Source organism: Mustelus asterias, chromosome 12 (genome assembly GCF_964213995.1).
Source record: "Mustelus asterias chromosome 12, sMusAst1.hap1.1, whole genome shotgun sequence".
In the NCBI taxonomy this organism is placed as follows: domain Eukaryota; kingdom Metazoa; phylum Chordata; class Chondrichthyes; order Carcharhiniformes; family Triakidae; genus Mustelus; species Mustelus asterias.
Genome location: NC_135812.1, coordinates 110,079,165 through 110,100,796, shown reverse-complemented (window position 1 = coordinate 110,100,796; position 21,632 = coordinate 110,079,165). Strand labels below are relative to the sequence as shown.

General features: G+C 48.0%; 1 protein-coding gene across 1 annotated transcript in view; it reads right to left on the bottom strand.

Annotated features, from left to right (window-relative positions):
* Positions 1 to 21,632, bottom strand: part of LOC144501850 (ankyrin repeat and fibronectin type-III domain-containing protein 1-like) — a 157,542-nt gene that overhangs the window by 42,716 nt on the left and 93,194 nt on the right. The window contains exons 4-13 of the mRNA XM_078225896.1: positions 19,732 to 19,942; positions 17,427 to 17,621; positions 15,966 to 16,079; positions 14,285 to 14,382; positions 7,817 to 7,907; positions 7,266 to 7,373; positions 6,332 to 6,431; positions 5,036 to 5,168; positions 3,430 to 3,546; positions 1,367 to 1,582 (exon numbers count right to left, since the gene is read on the bottom strand). Coding sequence (XP_078082022.1) covers positions 1,367 to 1,582; positions 3,430 to 3,546; positions 5,036 to 5,168; positions 6,332 to 6,431; positions 7,266 to 7,373; positions 7,817 to 7,907; positions 14,285 to 14,382; positions 15,966 to 16,079; positions 17,427 to 17,621; positions 19,732 to 19,942 — 1,383 coding nt within the window. The remainder of the gene's footprint in view (positions 1 to 1,366; positions 1,583 to 3,429; positions 3,547 to 5,035; positions 5,169 to 6,331; positions 6,432 to 7,265; positions 7,374 to 7,816; positions 7,908 to 14,284; positions 14,383 to 15,965; positions 16,080 to 17,426; positions 17,622 to 19,731; positions 19,943 to 21,632) is intronic.

Sequence of the window (21,632 nt, the reverse complement as noted above, 5' to 3'; positions counted from 1 at the left end):
GATATAGAGTAAAGCTCCCTCTACACTGTCCCCATCAAACACTCCCTGGACAGGTACAGCACGGGGTTAGATACAGAATAAAGCTCCCTCTACACTGTCCCCATCAAACACTCCCAGGACAGGTACAGCACAGGGTTAGGTACAGAGTAAAGCTCCCTCTACACTGTCCCCCATCAAACACTCCCAGGACAGGTACAGCACGGGGTTAGATACAGAGTAAAGATCCCTCTGCACTGTCCCCATCAAACATTCCCAGGACAGGTACAGCACGGGGTTAGATACAGAGTAAAGCTCCCTCGACACTGTCCCCCATCAAACACACCCAGGACAGGGACAGCACGGGGTTAGATACAGAGTAAAGCTCCCTCGACACTGTCCCCCATCAAACACTCCCGGGACAGGTACAGCACGGGGTTAGATACAGAGTAAAGCTCCCTCGACACTGTCCCCCATCAAACACTCCCGGGACAGGTACAGCATGGGGTTAGATACAGAGTAAAGCTCCCTCTGCACTGTCCCCCATCAAACACACCCAGGACAGGTACAGCACGGGGTTAGATACAGAGTAAAGCTCCCTCTACACTGTCCCCCATCAAACACTCCCAGGACAGGTACAGCACGGGGTTAGATACAGAGTAAAGCTCCCTCGACACTGTCCCCATCAAAAACTCCCAGGACAGGTACAGCACGGGGTTAGATATAGAGTAAAGCTCCCTCTACACTGTCCCCATCAAACACTCCCTGGACAGGTACAGCACGGGGTTAGATACAGAATAAAGCTCCCTCTACACTGTCCCCATCAAACACTCCCAGGACAGGTACAGCACAGGGTTAGGTACAGAGTAAAGCTCCCTCTACACTGTCCCCCATCAAACACTCCCAGGACAGGTACAGCACGGGGTTAGATACAGAGTAAAGATCCCTCTGCACTGTCCCCATCAAACATTCCCAGGACAGGTACAGCACGGGGTTAGATACAGAGTAAAGCTCCCTCGACACTGTCCCCCATCAAACACACCCAGGACAGGGACAGCACGGGGTTAGATACAGAGTAAAGCTCCCTCGACACTGTCCCCCATCAAACACTCCCGGGACAGGTACAGCACGGGGTTAGATACAGAGTAAAGCTCCCTCGACACTGTCCCCCATCAAACACTCCCGGGACAGGTACAGCATGGGGTTAGATACAGAGTAAAGCTCCCTCTGCACTGTCCCCCATCAAACACACCCAGGACAGGTACAGCACAGGGTTAGAATCAGAGTAAAGCTCCCTCTACACTGTCCCCATCAAACACACCCAGGACAGGAACAGCACGGGGTTAGAATCAGAGTAAAGCTCCCTCTACACTGGAACTTTGGTACAAACCTGGATTGTTATGAGTAAGATATCAAGTGCTGTGGGCTCCTCCAGAGTGGACAATGACTTCCTCTGGCTTTGAAACTTGCAGATCTGGATCCACTTGCCATTGATGAATGAGAACTGACTCTCCAGCTCCCTCACCGTCACCAGCAACACATTTCCATGCCGATCCTTGATGGGCTCATAGTGAACTCTGCCCAGGTTCTGGGTGCCGAGTAATGTCTATAGAAGGACAATGTGGCACTGAGCAACCAGCAAATCACTGTCAGGATAGCAGCAACTCTCGAGCATCATCACAGCTGGAGAAACACCAAGCCTTTAAGGAGCAGGCACTGCACATGCCCTGGTTACACCTCCCTCCAACATCTTAGCATGGAGAAATGCTCCCTCTACACTGTCCCCATCAAACACTCCCAGGACAGGTACAGCACGGGGTTAGATACAGAGTAAAGCTCCCTCTACACTGTCCCCCATCAAACACTCCCAGGACAGGTACAGCACGGGGTTAGATACAGAGTAAAGCTCCCTCTACACTGTCTCCCATCAAACACTCCCAGGACAGGTACAGCACGGGGTTAGATACAGAGTAAAGCTCCCTCTACACTGTCCCCATCAAACACTCCCAGGACAGGTACAGCACGGGGTTAGGTACAGAGTAAAGCTCCCTCTACACTGTCCCCATCAAACACTCCCAGGACAGGTACAGCACGGGGTTAGGTACAGAGTAAAGCTCCCTCTACACTGTCCCCATCAAACACTCCCAGGACAGGTACAGCACGGGGTTAGGTACAGAGTAAAGCTCCCTCTACACTGTCCCCATCAAACACTCCCAGGACAGGTACAGCACGGTGTTAGATACAGAGTAAAGCTCCCTCTACACTGTCCCCCATCAAACACTCCCAGGACAGGTACAGCACGGGGTTAGATACAGAGTAAAGCTCCCTCTACACTGTCCCCCATCAAACACACCCAGGACAGGTACAGCACGGTGTTAGATACAGAGTAAAGCTCCCTCTACACTGTCCCCATCAAACACTCCCAGGACAGGTACAGCACGGGGTTAGATACAGAGTAAAGCTCCCTCTACACTGTCCCCATCAAACACTCCCAGGACAGGTACAGCACGGGGTTAGGTACAGAGTAAAGCTCCCTCTACACTGTCCCCATCAAACACTCCCAGGACAGGTACAGCACGGGGTTAGATACAGAGTAAAGCTCCCTCTAGACTGTCCCCCATCAAACACACCCAGGACAGGTACAGCACGGGGTTAGATACAGAGTAAAGCTCCCTCTACACTGTCCCCATCAAACACTCCCAGGACGGGTACAGCACGGGGTTAGATACAGAACGAAGCTCCCTCTACACTGTCCCCATCAAACACTCCCAGGACAGGTACAACACGGGGTTAGATATAGAGTAAAGCTCCCTCTACACTGTCCCCATCAAACACTCCCAGGACAGGTACAGCACGGGGTTAGATATAGAGTAAAGCTCCCTCTACACTGTCCCCATCAAACACTCCCAGGACAGGTACAGCACGGGGTTAGATATAGAGTAAAGCTCCCTCTACACTGTCCCCATCAAACACTCCCAGGACAGGTACAGCACGGGGTTAGATACAGAGTAAAGCTCCCTCTACACTGTCCCCATTGTGATGGTATGTGCCTGTCTGGATTGTAATGTTAGATACTTGGCAGACCAACGGTTAACATAGGACTGGAGTGTGGCCCGTATCCACACTTTAATGTAAGTAGTCTCCTGGTCAGTGAATAGTCCAGAGGATTCTGTGTATCCCTGTATTGCCTCTATTGTAACAACAACCTGCAAGGCAAATCTCAGAACCGCAAACAGTTAAAGATGACCAATAAAAGTTTGAACACAGGCCTGAAGATCCCATCAATCTGCCACCCTCAGTGCAGCAATAAACTCATGTTAAATACACAATGTGACATCTCGCTGACACTCGCAGACAGGAGTCTGTCCACCTGGGGGGAGGCTGTGGAACATTGTGTACAATATTGGCAGAGCCTGTGTGTGTGGGCATTGCTCTCTCCCTCACCTCACTCACCTGTAACTGAGTGACTGCATTCAGCATCTTGTGCCGTGACTGCAGGATGGAGGAGCAGGATGTGGAAATGGGCAGGTTCTGTCGCAACCACCTGACCTCATCCCATGTACAAGATAGCTGAAAGAAATTAAGAAGTTTAAAGTTGTGGAAGCTTCTGGAGATTTCTGGTGTTGCTCCCACAACAAACACACGGTAGTGACTGTAATTCATCCTGAACTCTCCCAGAATCCTGTATATTTCTTAATGAATAATCGAAATCCATTTTGAAATTTAAAATTGAATCTTTTGTCACTGGATTTGTGATTCACAACTCACTGTGTAAAAAATATTCCCCCTCAGCACTGACCCTCTGACAGTGCGGCACTCTCTCAGCACTGATCCTCTGACAGTGCGGCACTCCCTCAGTACTGACCCTCTGACAGTGCGGCACTCCCTCAGTACTGACCCCCTGACAGTGCGGCACTCCCTCAGTACTGACCCTCTGACAGTGCAGCACTCCCTCAGGACTGACCCTCTGACAATGCAGCACTCTCTCAGTACTGACCCTCTGACAGTGCAGCACTCCCTCAGTACTGACCCTCTGACAGTGCGGCACTCCCTCAGCACTGATCCTCTGACAGTGCGGCACTCCCTCAGTACTGACCCCCTGACAGTGCGGCACTCCCTCAGTACTGACCCTCTGACAGTGCAGCACTCTCTCAGTACTGACCCTCTGACAGTGCAGCACTCCCTCAGTACTGACCCTCTGACAGTGCAGCACTCCCTCAGCACTGATCCTCTGACAGTGCGGCACTCCCTCAGTACTGACCCCCTGACAGTGCGGCACTCCCTCAGTACTGACCCTCTGACAGTGCGGCACTCTCTCAGTACTGACCCTCTGACAGTGCAGCACTCCCTCAGTACTGACCCTCTGACAGTGCAGCACTCCCTCAGTACTGACCCTCTGACAGTGCAGCACTCCCTCAGCACTGACCCTCTGACAGTGCGGCACTCCCTCAGTACTGACCCTCTGACAGTGCGGTGCTCCCTCAGTACTGACCCTCTGACAGTGCAGCACACCCTCAGTACTGACCCTCTGACAGTGCAGCACTCCCTCAGTACTGACCCTCTGACAGTGCAGCACTCCCTCAGCACTGACCCTCTGACAGTGCGGCACTCCCTCAGTACTGACCCTCTGACAGTGCGGCACTCCCTCAGCACTGACCCTCTGACAGTGCGGCACTCCCTCAGTATTGACCCTCTGACAGTGTAGCACTCCCTCTGTACTGACCCTCTGACAGTGCGGCACTCCCTCAGCACTGACCCTCTGACAGTGCGGCACTCCCTCAGTACTGACCCTCTGACAGTGCGGCACTCCCTCAGTACTGACCCTCTGACAGTGCAGCACTCCCTCAGCACTGACCCTCTGACAGTGCGGCACTCCCTCAGTACTGACCCTCTGACAGTGCAGCACTCCCTCAGTATTGACCCTCTGACAGTGCAGCACTCCCTCAGTACTGACCCTCTGACAGTGCGGCACTCCCATATCTTTCTGGTTGGGAGGTGGGTGTTGAGATTATTGTCAATGATTCACAAGCAATTAAATGTCAGAAAAGACCGTGTGAACCTTTGTGAACCAATGAAAATCCTGCATTAGTGAGCTGGAGGAGGAATCATCGATCTCCATCATCGGGATCTGATCATCATTGGTCACCAGGACATCATCGTTATGGTAAAAAATGGCAGCAATGTAAAGTCCTCTGAGGAAGAAGGAGATTCGCAGTCAGTGAGCGGCACTCACATTAACACCACCCCCCCCCCACTCCCACTGCTCAGCGGCCAACCCCCCTCACACACCCCCACACTCACTTCCCCCCGATCGCACACCGCCCCCCCCCCCCCCCCCCCACTGCTCAGCGGCCAACCCCCCTCACACCCCCCCACACTCACTTCCCCCGATCGCACACCGCCGCCCCCCCCCCCCCTCACTGCTCAGCGGCCAACCCCCCTCACACACCCCCACACTCACTTCCCCCCCGATCGCACACCGCCCCCCCCCTCCCACTGCTCAGCGGCCAACCCCCCTCACACCCCCCCCACACTCACTTCCCCCGATCGCACACCGCCCCCCCCCTCACTGCTCAGCGGCCAACCCCCCTCACACACCCCCACACTCACTTCCCCCCGATCGCACACCGCCCCCCCCCCCCTCCCACTGCTCAGCGGCCAACCCCCCTCACACCCCCCCACACTCACTTCCCCCCGATCGCACACCGCCCCCCCCCCCCCTCCCACTGCTCAGCGGCCAACCCCCCTCACACACCCCCACACTCACTTCCCCCCAATCGCACACCGCCCCCCCCCCACTCAGCAGTTACACCCACCAACCCCCCCCCCCACTCTACCCCCACCACTGCTCGGTGCCTTTCCCCCTCACCCACTCAACGCCCCCCCACCCCGAGGTCCATGGTTTGCTGAGCTGGGAGCGAGGGGAGGGGTGCGAGGGGAGGGGTGCGATGGGACGGGCTGTGAGGTGGGGGGAGGCGGGGTTACTGTGGGGAATTTGGGTGGGAAACAGGAATGTTAGGATTGGGATGGGTATTGGGGATGGGCTTTGGAGTGAGGGGGAGGGGGTTTGGGGAGGGGGACGGGGTTTGGAGAGGGGGTTTGGGGTTGGGGGAGGGGCGGTTGGGGGAAGGGGATTGGGGTTGGGGGGAGGGGGGTTGGGAGAGGGGGAGTTGGGGGAGGGGGTTGGGGAGGCGGGGTTGCGGGGTTTGGGAGGGTTGGGGGGAGGGGGGATTGGGGAGGGGGTGTTGGGGGGTTCTGGAACATCCAGTATTTGGTTTCTGGTTTCCCGAGTTCAATGCTGAGCTCCCGTTTCATTTGAACTTTGCAGATTATGGCAAGATTCTTGGACAGAAACCTTTTCAATGTTTTCACAAACTTGCTGGAAGAATGAAAGAGATGTTTCAGACTCCGCGATACCGAGTGCTTCCGGCTGGTATTCTGCAGCTTCACACTCTCTAGAAAAGCAAACACATTTGTAACGCACAGAGCAACTACCTGGTTAACCAGAGACTGACCAGACTAACCAGAGACTGACCAGACTAACCAAAGTTTATTTATTTATTAGTGTCACAAGTAGGCTTCCATTAACACTGCAATGAAGTTACTGTGAGAATCCCCTAGTCACCACACTCCGGCACCCGTTCGGGTACACTGAGGGAGAATTTGGCACGGCCAATCCACTTAACCAGCATGTCTTTTGGACTGTTGGAGGAAACTGGAGCACCCGGAGGAAACCCATGCCGACACAGGGAAAAGGTGCAGACCCAAGCCAGGAATCGAACCCAGGTTCCTGGTGCTGGGAGGCAGCAGTGCTAACCACTGTGCCACCATGCCACCCAGAGATTAACCTGAGACTGACCAGACTATCCAGAGACTAACCAGACTAACCAGAGACGGAACATGTTAATAAGAGGCTAACCAGATTAACCAGAGACTTACCAGACTAACCAGAGACTAACCAGGCTAACCAGAGACTAACCAGGTTATGGGCTCCCATAACCCTCAGGATGAGGTGGGGTCACCAAACTCACCCTAACTCAAGGATTCATCTGAATTTTACCCCAAAATGCGAAGCCAGTGTTCATGTTCACCGCCTTGAACGATCTGGAGTGGGGTTTGAGTCCAGGATGTCCAGACTCAGAGACTGCAATGCAATTGCCAGACACAGCCTCAGGCCAACATCAATCCCCGAGAGTAATAGGAGATAAAGAAAATCACAGGCTGACCTGCTGGGTGTTCCAGACTGCAGCGGGACTGACGGTGTGAGCCTGCCACTGACACACACTCACCTTTGGCATTATAACTCTGGTGTTCTGTCCGAACCTGCTTCAAAAGGCATTCCAAAGCTTCAATCTGATCTCTGTACCTGGCCTCCCTTCCATCAAACTCTTTCCAATCTCAAAGACAAACAGAAAGATAATAAAGGGGAGCATGTAGCCTGTTTCCCACAAACAAAGAACACAGCCTACATCTGCTACTCCTCACCCCATCTGTCTCTCACTCATATATTCACAGATAGATTGGACAATTACAGCAGATCCTGCTTTTATTTCAGATTTGGAAAGTTACCCCTACCCTAGACAGCAAAATACTGTGAAAGATAGTCTGACTGAGATCATTACATCCCACATCCAATCCACAACACACATCACCAGGCCACTGCTTCCCTGAGCATGGGGAAGATGGGGAGGTAATTGTATTATTATTCATTAAAACAGATACTCAGCAGCGCAGTGATGTGAAGCAGCTTCTCAGTTTCTGACGGAAATATTTTAATGGTGTGTAATTTTTCAGAAAATGCGAAGAGAGTTTGCTCTTTATACGGAGGAGTTTCACTTACTGGATGGGATGGCCAATGCTGGGCAGGTAATCTGCGGGGGACTCCAACCCTTCATATTGGCTGCTGACACCCGCACAGAGTAAGGTCGACCCTGGCGTGAGATGAAAAGGATTTGGTTAAAACTTTACAGCCGTGTGCCCTCTCCTTTATCACTGATTCCATCGAACCAGGTAACCTCCTTCCAAGATGCCTTTCCAGCCCCTCATTCATAATCCACCCTGTAACGCCAGACTGTGTTGTTGTGGCAGTTTGAGAAGTTACAAGTAATTATAATGAGTTATATTAAGATGAGTTAAATTAAGTTATGAGTTTTATTAAGTTATAATTAGTTATATTAGGATAAGACCATGAGACTATAAGACATATGAGCAGAGGTAGGCCATTCAACCCATCCAGTCTGTTCCATCATTCAATGAGATCATGACTGACCTGATATGATAATCTTCAACTCCAATTTCCCGCCTTCTTTCCCAGTCCTGTTTTTCTGCTAATCTTTGTCACATTGCATATTTTTTCTTTCAGTTTAACTTCCTTGGTTAACCGTAATTGATTTATCTCCTTCCTAGAATTCTCCTTCCTCACTGGGATATATCTTTCTTGTGAGTCATGAACTATTTCCATAAACATTTACCACTGCTGATCAAGTGTCTTTTCTGCTAATCTCCTTTCCCAGACTACTCCTGCCAACTCTGTCCTCATCCCTTTATAATTACCCGTATTTAATCATAGAAATCATAGAAACCCTACAGTGCAGAAGGAGGCCATTCGGCCCATCGAGTCGGCACCGACCACAATCCCACCCAGGCCCTACCCCCACATATTTACCCGCTAATCCCTCTAACCTACGCATCTCAGGACTCTAAGGGGCAATTTTTAACCTGGCCAATCAACCTAACCCGCACATCTTTGGACTGTGGGAGGAAACCGGAGCACCCGGAGGAAACCCACGCAGACACGAGGAGAATGTGCAAACTCCACACAGACAGTGACCCGAGCTGGGAATCGAACCCGGGACCCTGGAGCTGTGAATCAGCAGTGCTAACCACTGTGCTATCGTGCCACCCTAAGTTTAGCAGTTATTTTTGACCCAAGTTTCTCACTCTTAAACTGCTAAATTCTATCATGTTACGATCACTGTTTCTTAGGGGATCTTTTACTCTGAGATTGTTCATTAAGCCTGCTTCATTACACATGACCAGATCCAAACTAGCCTGATGCCTGGCATATTGTGATGGAAACTGTTCCAAATACACGATGAATTTTTCCTCATGCCAACTCTGCCAACATGATTTTCTAAATCCAGATGAAGATTAAAGTCACCCATGATTAACATACTGCCTTTTGTATATGTCCTCATTATCTCCTGAGTTATTGTCCGTCATGCAGCATAGCTACTGTTAGGTAGACTATTCCCAGCAGTGTCTCCTTCCCCTTGTCATTTCCTCCCTTCACCCATATGGATTCCACATCTACTTATTTCATCTCGTACCAACAAAGTTGTCCCACCGCCCTTTTCCCCGTGCCTGTCCTTACGAAAAGTCACATACTCTTGAATATTTAGTTCCCAGCTTTGATCTCCATGTAACCACGTCTCTGTAACAGCTATTAAATCATGCCCATTAACCTGGATGGAATGGCGAATACTGGGCAGGCAATCTGTGGGGTAGGCGATGGCCTAGTGGTACTATCGCTAGACTACTGATCCAGAAACTCAGATAATGTTCTGGGGACCCGGGTTCGAATCCCGACACGGCAGATGGTGGAATTTGAATTCAATAAAAAAATATCTGGAATTAAGAATCTACTGATGACCATGAATTATCGATTGTCGGAAAAACCCGTCTATCTCTCCTCATACATCAGTCCCGTCATCCCCGGAATCAGCCTGGTAAACCTTCACTGCACTCCCTCGAGAGCAAGAACATCCTTCCTCAGAAAAGGAGACCAAAACTGCACACAATACTCTCGGTGTGGCCTCACCAAGGCCCTGTATAATTGCGACAACACATCCCTGCTCCTGTACTCGAAACCTCTCGCAGTGAAGGCCAACATACCATTTGCCTTCTTTACCGCCTGCTGCACCTGCATGCTTACCTTCAGCGACTGGGGCACAAGGACACCCAGGTCCCACTGCACACTCCCCTCTCCCAGAACATTGTTTGCAAGAACAGTGGTCCCAGCATGGTTAAGATTTAGGCTGTCCCAACGATACAGCCCCTACATTTCCCAGTACTCATACCAGTGTCTCACAAACCAAAACCCACTTCTCCTTGAGCCATGTATTCATCTCTCTAATTTTATGTACCCAATGCCAATTTGCATGTAACTCAAGTAAAAAAACCAGAGGTTATTCTCTGGTTCTCAGGTCAACCTCTGGAGAGATTGAACTCCTACCAGAGGAGGTCCTGTTCTTCAATTTAGGGCCCATCTCCTCACATTCTCGACGCAGAGCCTCTTTCCTCCTTATACCTATGTCACCGGTACCGACACAGACAACAACAATGGGATCCTCCCCCTCTCACTCCACATTCATCTCCAACCTGGAGCAGATGTCCTGAACCCGGGCACCGGGCAGGCAACACAGCTGTCTGGACTCTGGCTGTTTGCTGCAGAGAACAGTGTCAATTCCCCTCGCTATCCTGTCCCTCCATCCACTGCATTCTTCTGTGCTCCGCCCACTTGAATGGCTTCCTGTAGTGCATTGCCATTGGTCAGTCAGCTCAGCCACACTCTCACCCAACAAGCTGAAAGAACCTCACATCTCTTGGATAATTTCAGAGGCTGACACTCCTGTCCTCTGGGTCCCCTTATCTACCTCAGCTGCAGTCACACCCTCCTGTCCCTGACCACTTTCCAAACCAGAAGACCCTATTCCTAAAGGGTGTGACCGCCTCCTGAAACAAAGCATCACAGTGTCTGCAGCTCAGCCTCCAGCTCAGTGACTGGGAGCTGAAGTTCCTCAAGCCGCAGACACTTACTGCAGACGTGATTGCCCTGAGTCAAAATGTTATCCAGGAGCTCCCATATGCTGCAGCCATTTACACATCACCTGTCCTGCCATCCTTCATGTGTTTTAAATAATTACTTAAGTAAATGATTTACTTATTTAGGGTGTTTTGTACATATTTTATTAAATAGGGAGAGGCGATGGCCTAATGGTATTATCGCTAGACTATTGATCCAGAACCTCAGCTAATGTTCTGGGGACCCGCGTTCAAATCTCAGCACGGCAGCTGGTGGAATTTGAATTCGATAAAGAATATCTGGAATTAAGAATCTACTGATGGCCATGAAACCATTGTCGATTGTCGGAAAAAACCATCGGGTTCACTAATGTCCTTTAGGGAAGGAAATCTGCCGTCCTTACCTGGTCTGGCCTACATGTGACTCCAGAGCCACAGCAATGTGGTTGAATCTCAACTGCCCTCAGGCAACTAGGGATAAGAACATAAGAAATAGGAGCAGGAGTAGGCCATCTAGCCCCTCGAGCCTGCCCCGCCATTCAATAAGATCATGGCTGATCTGAAGTGAATCAGTTCCACTTACCCGCCTGATCCCTATAACCCCTAATTCCCTTACCGATCAGGAATCCATCTATCCGTGATTTAAACATATTCAACGAGGTAGCCTCCACCACTTCAGTGGGGAGAGAATTCCAGAGATTCACCACCCTCTGAGAGAAGAAGTTCCTCCTCAATTCTGTCCTAAACTGACCCCCCTTTATTTTGAGGCTGTGCCCTCTCGTTCTAGTTTCCTTTCTAAGTGGAAAGAATCTCTCCATCTCTACCCTATCCAGCCCCTTCATTATCTTATAGGTCTCGATAAGATCCCCCCTCAGCCTTCTAAATTCCAACGAATACAAACCCAATCTGCTCAGTCTCTCCTCATAATCAACAGCCCTCATCTCTGGTATCAACCTGGTGAACCTTCTCTGCACTCCCTCCAAGGCCAATATATCCTTCCGCAAATAAGGGGACCAATACTGCATACAGTATTCCAGCTGCGGCCTCACCAATGCCCTGTACAGATGCAGCAATGATGTGGAGATGCCGGCGTTGGACTGGGGTAAACACAGTAAGAAGTTTAACAACACCAGGTTAAAGTCCAACAGGTTTATTTGGTAGCAAAAGCCACACAAGCTTTCGAAGCTCTAAGCCCCTTCTTCAGGTGAGTGGGAATTCTGATGCAGCAAGACACCTCTGCTTTTATATTCTATCCCCCTTGCGATATAGGCCAACATCCCATTTGCCTTCTTGATCACCTGTTGCACCTGCAGACTGGGTTTTTGCGTCTCATGCACAAGGACCCCCAGGTCCCTCTGCACAGCAGCATGTTGTAATTTCTTTCCATTTAGATAATAATCCAATTTGCTATTATTTCTTCCAAAGTGAATAACCTCGCATTTGTTAACATTATACTCCATCTGCCAGATCCTCGCCCACTCACTCAGCCTGTCCAAATCTCTCTGCAGACCTTCTACGCCCTCCACACGATTCACTTTTCCACTTATCTTTGTGTCGTCTGCAAACTTTGTTACCCTACACTCAGTCCCCTCCTCCAGATCGTCTATATAAATGGTAAATAGCTGAGGCCGCAGTACCGATCCCTGTGGCACGCCACTAGTTACCATCTGCCAACCAGAAAAGCACCCATTTATTCCGACTCTCTGCTTCCTGTCGGATAGCCAATCCCCAATCCACGCTCACACCCTACCCCCAACTCCGTGTGACCCAATCGTCTTCAGCAACCTTTTGTGAGGCACCTTATCAAACGCCTTTTGGAAATCCAAAAACACCACATCTACCGGTTCCCCTCCGTCAACCGCACTAGTCACATCTTCATAAAAATCCAACAAGTTCGTCAAGCACGACTTTCCCCTCATGAATCCATGCTGCGTCTGCTTAATCGAACCATTCTTATCCAGATGGCCTGCTATTTCTCCTTTAATGATGGATTCCAGCATTTTCCCAACTACAGACGTTAAGCTAACCGGCCTGTAGTTACCCGCCTTTTGTCTATTTCCTTTTTTAAACAGTGGCGTAACATTAGCCGTTTTCCAATCCGCCGGCACTACCCCAGAATCCAACGAACTTTGATAAATAACCACTAACGCATCCGCCATTACCTCTGACATTTCTTTCAGTACCCTGGGATGCATTCCATCCGGGCCTGGGGACTTGTCCACCTTCAGTCCCGTTAGTCTACCAAGCACTGCCTCCCTGGTAACATTAATTGTATTGAGTACCTCTTCCCCCTACCAACCCTCCATTGTTAATATTCGGTAAACTATTTGTGTCTTCCACCGTGAAGACCGACACAAAAAACTTATTTAAAGTTTCAGCCATTTCCTCATTTCCCACTATTAAATCCCCCCTCTCAACCTCCAAGGGTCCAATGGACAATAAATGCTGGCCAGCCAGTGACGCCCATGTCCCACAAATTAATCGAAAAAAATATTAAATAACTACCAAGTTGTGCACTGTCTTAAACCCCAGAGAAACAGGAGGACTTACCTACTTACCAGATTCTCATCGAACAGCTAACTCCTTTCCCTGTTGTAGAGTAACAACCAATCCATTCTCTGAGCTTGCACTCAAATCCTTGAGCACTCCGGTTTCTTCCCCATGTTTACTCTATTCTATTTTGGACTAAAATCACTTTACTATATTTGGCCTTAACCTTTCCTTATTCCAGACATGGGGTTATGTTACGAGGATTTACATTACGAGGATTTACATTACGCGGATTTACATTACGAGGAGTTATATTACGAGGGGTTATATTATGAGGAGTTATATTATGAGGGGTTATACTATGAGGAGTTATACTATGAGGGTTTATATTGAGAGGATATATTACAAGGATTTACATTACAAGGAGTTATATTACGAGGAGTTATATTACGAGGGGTTATATTACGAGGAGTTATATTACGAGGGGTTATATTATGAGGAGTTATATTATGAGGGGTTATATTATGAGGAGTTATACTACGAGGGTTTATATTGAGAGGATATATTACAAGGATTTACATTACAAGGAGTTATATTACGAGGAGTTATATTATGAGGAGTTATATTACAAGGGGTTATATTACAAGGAGTTATATTATGAGGAGTTATATTACGTGGAGTTACATTACGAGGAGTTACATTATGAGGAGTTATATTACGAGGGGTTATATTACGAGGAGTTACATTACGAGGAGTTACATTATGAGGAGTTATATTACAAGGGGTTATATTACAAGGAGTTATATTATGAGGAGTTATATTACAAGGGGTTATATTACAAGGAGTTATATTACGAGGAGTTACATTACGAGGGGTTATATTACGAGGGGTTATATTACGAGGAGTTACATTATGAGGAGTTATATTACAAGGGGTTACATTATGCGGAGTTATATTACGGGGAATTATATCACAAGGAGTTACATTACGAGGAGTTATATGACTGTATAGTTACCGTGATGAGACCTGAGATTGTATATGTCAGGGAGTTGAGATCCTCCAGTTTGGTCTCCCAACATTCTGCTGAGAAATCCATCAAACTGCTCCATTCAACTAGGAAAGATTCGGAAAAGACAAAGTCATTCTTTTAATACATTAAAAAAAATATTTGATGATGATATCAGTTGCTGTGTCAGTATATCTGTTCCATAGCCCATAACCAAACCCTTCCATGGCATTCCCATTCTGATCTTTTTTGGAATATATCAATAATCTGGACTTGATTATTCAGGGAATCATTTCAAATGTTACAGACAATAGAAGACTTGGAAATGCCATGAGGAGTGAGGAGAATTGTAATGGTCTTCAACAAGAAATAACTCGTAAAGTGGGCAGACACACTGCGGCTGATGTTTAAATGTTGAGATGTGTTTTGGAAGAATATGAACTAAATGGAACAATTGTGGAGGAGGTTCAGGGGCAGAGAGGCAGGGGCATATGTACAGAAATCTGTGCCAGTAGCTGCACAAGTGAAGAAGCCCATTTATAAAGTACATCACATCCTGGGCTTTATCAGGAGTGACATAGGACACAAAAGCAAAGGAGGTTTTGCTGAATTTTTATAAAACAAACATCAGCTGGTAAAATGAGCTTTGTTGGTGCGAGAGTAAATGTATCAGTCAGATCTCGGCTGAAGTAATGGTGATCGTGCTGTGAGGTTCTGACAGAGCAGATTGAGAGAAGCTATACTGAGTGGTGTGGGGCATGAGCAGAGGACACAGATTGAAGATGATATCTGGACAAAGAACCAGAGCGGGAGATGAGGAGAATTCTTTTTTTTACTCAGCGAGTTGTTGTGCTCTGGAAGCAGATTCAATCAGGACTCTCAGAATGGAAGTGGGTAAACAGTTGGAAAGGAGAGAGCTGCAGGGCTCTGGGGAACAGTAGGGTACCTGGGGTTAATTGGATAGTTCTGACAAAGAGCTGACACAGCAATAGTAACTCTCTCTCTCTCACTGATCACTTCAACTCATTTCCCCTCAGCTGGAACCTCTTGCACAGGCAATGAGACAGACTTTTGAACATCAGAAAAGTAATTTGATTCTGTCTCAATCTTCAGATTTAATTTCAAATACATCTGGTCCCAATAATTTCAAAATGGTCATTGTTGTTTGGACAGGCAGGTGGTAGAGCATTACATTATCCGAGCGACACCGACTCTGAGAGCACCATCATCTCGGGGATTTCAACACAACCATACACCCTCCTGACTTCACCGCAAATGGTCAGAAACAGTGATAACATTCGCCAGTATCTCCAATCACAATTCTTCCTCAGGACTGGATGACTCTCTTTCTGCTGCGTCCAGTCAGACACAAGCAGGAGAAAATCTCTCCAACGGTTTCCCTCAAGTTGCCTGTGAGATGAATCCGAGTTGATGAATCCGAGAGATGAATCTGTAATTTAGGAAGATATCAAAGTGATTGTGCTCCATACCCCACTGTGAACTCCCACAACAATGAAATTGTCCAAAAGGAACTAAAACCAATCCAGGTAATCAGTGCCTCACCATCTCACCTGACAGATAATGAACAGCAGCTTGGTGTGGGAGTACTCAGGGATGACAACATTAGACCAGTTACTCGAGAAGGAAGAAAGCACCTCCCAGAGAGGAGGATGAGAAAAGAGAAAGCTACCTTTGTATTTGGTGACCAGACCAGAGTTCACACTCAGCGGCTCCTGAAAGGTGACCGTCAGTGAAGTACTGCTCGTTACAGCGAGAGAGACGTTAGTGGGAGACGATGGGATCACTGCAATCAAACAGAGCCATGAATTGTAACCCTCTCCCAGATACACAGAAACCTTCCCAAACCCCTCGATTAGATTCCAGTCTGTAATTCCCTCCCGGGTATCTGTTATTCTATATATAATCCACCCCGAACCCCTCGATTAGATTCCAGTCTGTGACTCACTCTGGGTCTCTGTTATTCTATATATAAACCCCTCCCGAACCCCTCGATTAGATTCCAATCTGTAACTCACTCCCGGGTATCTGTTATTCTATATATAAACCACCCCGAACCCCTCGATTAGATTCCAGTCTGTAACTCATTCCCAGGAACCTGTTATTTTATATATAAACCACCCCGAACCCCTCGATTAGATTACAGTCTGTAACTCACTCCCGGGTATCTGTTATTCTATATATAAACCACCCCAAACCCCTCGATTAGATTCCAGTCTGTGACTCACTCCTCGGTATCTGTTATTCTATATATAAACCACCCCAAACCCCTCGATTAGATTCCAGTCTATAACTCACTCTGGGTCTCTGTTATTCTATATATAAACCCCCCCCCGAACCCCTCGATTAGATTCCAATCTGTAACTCACTCCCGGGTATCTGTTATTCTATATATAAACCACCCCGAACCCCTCGATTAGATTCCAGTCTGTAACTCATTCCCAGGTACCTGTTATTTTATATATAAACCACCCCGAACCCCTCGATTAGATTACAGTCTGTAACTCACTCCCGGGTATCTGTTATTCTATATATAAACCACCCCAAACCCCTCGATTAGATTCCAGTCTGTAACTCACTCCCAGGTCTCTGTTATTCTATATATAAACCACCCCAAACCCCTCGATTAGATTCCAGTCTGTAACTCACTCCCGGGTCTCTGTTATTCTATATATAAACCACCCCAAACCCCTCGATTAGATTCCAGTCTGTAACTCACTCCCGGGTATCTGTTATTCTATATATAAACCACCCCGAACCCCTCGATTAGATTCCAGTCTGTAACTCACTCCCGGGTATCTGTTATTCTATATATAAACCACCTCGAACCCCTCGATTAGATTCCAGTCTGTAACTCACTCCCGGGTATCTGTTATTCTATATATAAACCACCCTGAACCCCTCGATTAGATTCCAGTCTGTAACTCACTCCCGGGTATCTGTTAATCTATATATAAACCACCCTGAACCCCTCGATTAGATTCCAGTCTGTAACTCACTCCCGGGTATCTGTTAATCTATATATAAACCACCCTGAACCCCTCGATTAGATTGTGACCTGGAGTTGTGTGGGTTTTATTCTCTCTGTGTTTGGGTGTTGTGTGGTAATAGTTTCCAGTGTGCAGTCGCTTACTTGCATGTTCAAACTCTGTTTTCATCTGTTTGTACAGCCTGTATCTCCACTCCCAGGCTCTCCTTTGTTTCTCCTTCTCTGTGCTGTTGTGGCCAAGCCTCTCACTCAGTCCCTCGGAGGACAGATCATTCATGTGCTCTTGTGCCTCCTGTATGAGATGGTTCAGCTGCTGAGCTCTGTTCTCCACATCAACAACTGGCAACGGAAAAAACACTGTGACATTAACCACAAGCAGAACTCAATTTCACCGACCATTCTCCCGCTCCGAGCCCAGTCTTTCTGTTCTTCACATTTCTTCCGGGGATGTGGGTGTCACTGACTAGCTTAGTTTTTTGTATACATCCCCAATTGCCCTTTAGAAGGTGGTGGTGAGCTGACTTCTTGAACCACTGCAGGCCATGTGATGTAGGTACACCCACAGTGCTGTTAGGGAGGGAGGTCCAGGATTGTGACCAGTGACAGTGAAGGAATGGTGATATATTTCCAAGTCAGAATGGTGAGTAACTTGGGAAGTGCTGCCGAAGGAGCTTTGGTGAGTTGCTATAATGCATCTTGTAGATCTGTGGCCAAATGGGCCACCTAAAATGGCAATTTGTAAAGCATTCTGGGACAATTGGGCAAGAACTACAACAGCAGGCTGCCGCCTAAAAGACTGAGATAAACAAGCTGCAACTCAGAAGACTGAATACACAGGATATGGGCCATCTCCAGGACAAAAGGGAGGTTCTGGTCAAACTGGGTCGTTTACCAGACATAGGGGCACCGTAACCCCTTATTTGTGAGGGAGGTGTGAACCCTACGTGCCCCCAGCACCCACAGGCATGGCCATTGGGGATACACCCAGAGATTGGTGTGGCAGCACCCAATTGGACTTTATCGATCAGGGCGATCAAGTCCTGATCGATTGATTGGCAATGGCCAAAAGGGGCGCGAAACCCAACGGGGTATAAAGGGTGCTGCGCAACCAGGAATCTCTCTCTCTCTCTGACCCCATGAACGAGCTACAACACCGGTGACCATCGCCAGCGACGACCAGCACGAGGAGAGCCACCACACCCGAGAAGGAAGGAAGACCAGAGCCAGAGTGCCAGACCAGACCAAAGGACCAGACTACACAGGGGACGACCGAGACCAGCGCACAGATAAAGGCCAATATCTGCTTGGGTTCTCGCCAGTCACGCAAAGTTAAGTCAAGGTCTTGTATTGGACTTGAACTTCAGTATTTCCTGTAAGAGAACTTATTGTTGGTTGGGTGGGTGATTATTGATCGTGTGTTTTAAATAAGTATTGGTTGTATGAACCAGAAGTCTACTCGCAGTTCTTTGTCCATCGTATAAGGGTTAAAAACAGACTGTGCGGTAGGCACAACAGATCGTAAGGGAGGTGGTTAGATCTTCTCTTGTTGGAGATGGTCATTGTGTGGCACGAATGTTACTTGCCGCCCCAAGCCTGGATATTGTCCAGGTCTTGTTGCATTTGGACATGGACTGCTTCAGTATCTGAGGAGTTGTGAATGGTGCAGAACATTGTGCAATCATCGGCGAACATCCCCACTTCTGACCTTATGATGGAGGGAAGATCATTGATGAAGAGCTGAAGATTGTTGGGACGAGTTGGCACTACCCTGAGGAACCTGATCGACTTATTTATTATTGTCACATGTATTAGCATACAGTGAAAAGTAATAATTTCTTGCGTGCTATACAGACAAAGCATACCGTTCATAGAGAAGGAAAGGAGAGAGTGCAGAATGTAGTGTTACAGTCACAGCTAGGGTGTAGAGAGAGACTTAATGTAAGGAAGGTCCTTATTGTGTCAGTTGGTACATGAACTTCTGCAGTAATGACCTGGATCTGAGATGATTGATCCACAACCATCATCCTTTGTGCCGAGTATGACTCCAACCAGCGGAGAGTTTTCCCCCTGATTCCCATTGACTCCAGCTTGGCGAGGCTCCTTGATGCCACACTCAGTTAAATGCAGCCTTGAAGTCAACAGGAGTCACGCTCACCACAAGAATTGGCGGTTAATGACTCCTGAATAGGATCTTGCACAAAAAGCCAAATTAAAATAATAAAGCAATAGGAACACTGTCCATCCTTTGAACTATTTTATAATTAGTCTCGAATTGTTTCATAAACTTTAGTCCAGTAATTTTACTGGAAAGGTTTATCGAGTCAGTAAGTGAAGCAGATTAAGTAAATGCTTTGGGTTAAGCTGCAAGGTATTCGAAAGAATGAAGTCTGACCTGTTTACAAAATAACGCATCAAGTGAAACAATGGAAGGCTCCATGGTGGCACTCACAGTGTGGGCTCTCCCTGGCTCCGGCCTTCATGAGGGTCCGAGCAACACCAATGTTATTGGTCATGATGGCGATGTCCAATGGTAGAAGCCCCATGAGATTGGGGGTGTTGAGCCCCAGTTCGTCCAAGCTGTACTGAGTGAGCAGTAAATGTACGGCATCGAGGTCCTGCTGCCCAATAGCTTCAAATAGAGCCTCGTTACACTGCAAATACTAGAACAAAGAACAAAGAAAATTACAGCACAGGAACAGACCCTTCAGCCCTCCAAACCTGCACTGACCCTGCTGCCCGACTTAACTAAAACCCCCTACCCTTCCAGGGACCATATCCTTCTATTTCCATCCTATTCATGTATTTGTCAAGACGCCCCTTAAAAGTCACTACCGTATCCGCTTCCACTACCTCCCCCGGCAGCGAGTTCCAGGCACCCACTACTCTCTGTGTAAAAAATCTGCCTCGTACATCTCCTTTAAACCTTGCCCCTCGCACCTTAAACCTGTGCCCCCTAGTAATTGACTCTTCCACCCTGGGAAAAAGCTTCTGACTATCCACTCTGTCCATGCCTCTCATAATCTTGTAGACTTCTGTCAGGTCTCCCCTCAACCTCCATCGTTCCAGTGAGAACAAACCAAGTTTCTCCAACCTCTCCTCATAGCTAATGCCCTCCATACCAGGCAACATCCTGGTAAATCTTTTCTGTACACTCTCCAAAGCCTCCACATCCTTCTGGTAGTGTGGCGACCAGAATTGAACACTATATTCCAATTGCGGCCTAACTAACGTTCTATAAAGCTGCAACATGACTTGCCAATTTTTAAACTCAATACCCCGGCCGATGAAGGCAAGCATGCCGTATGCCTTCTTGACTACCTTCTCCACCTGCGTTGCCACTTTCAGTGACCTGTGTACCTGTACACCCAGATCACTTTGCCTATCAATACTCCTAAGGGTTTTGCCATTTACTGAATATTTCCTATCTGTATTAGACCTTCCAAAATGCATTACCTCACATTTGTCTGGATTAAACTCCATCTGCCATCTCTCTGCCCAAGTCTCCAACTGATCTATATCCTGTTGTATCCTCTGATGGTCCTCATCGCTATCCGCAAATCCACCAACCTTTGTGTCGTCCGCAAACTTACTAATCAATCCAGTTACATTTTCCTCCAAATCATTTATATATAATACAAACAGCAAAGGTCCCAGCACTGATCCCTGAGGAACACCACTTGTCACAACCCTCCATTCAGAAACACACCCTTCCACTGCTACCCTCTGTCTTCTTTGACCGATGTGGAGATGCCGGCGTTGGACTGGGGTAAACACAGTAAGAAGTTTAACAACACCAGGTTAAAGTCCAACAGGTTTATTTGGTAGCAAAAGCCACACAAGCTTTCGGAGCTTTAGAGCTCCGAAAGCTTGTGTGGCTTTTGCTACCAAATAAACCTGTTGGACTTTAACCTGGTGTTGTTAAACTTCTTTCTTTGACCGAGCCAGTTTTGTATCCACCTTGCCAGCTCACCTCTGATCCCATGCAACTTCACCTTCTGCACCAGTCTGCTATGAGGGACCTTGTCAAAGGCCTTACTGAAGTCCATGTAGACAACATCCACTGCCCTACCCTCATCAATCATCTTCATCACTTCCTCGAAAAACTCGATCAAGTTCGTGAGACACGACCTCCCCTTCACAAAACCATGTTGCCTCTCACTAATACGTCCACTTATTTCCAAGTGAGAATAAATCCTGTCTTGAAGAATCCTCTCCAATAATTTCCCTACCACTGATGTAAGGCTCACCAGCCTGTAATTACCTGGATTATTCTTGCTACCCTTCTTAAACAAAGGAACAACATTGGCTATTCTCCAATCCTCTGGGACCTCCCCTGTAAGAAGTTTAGCA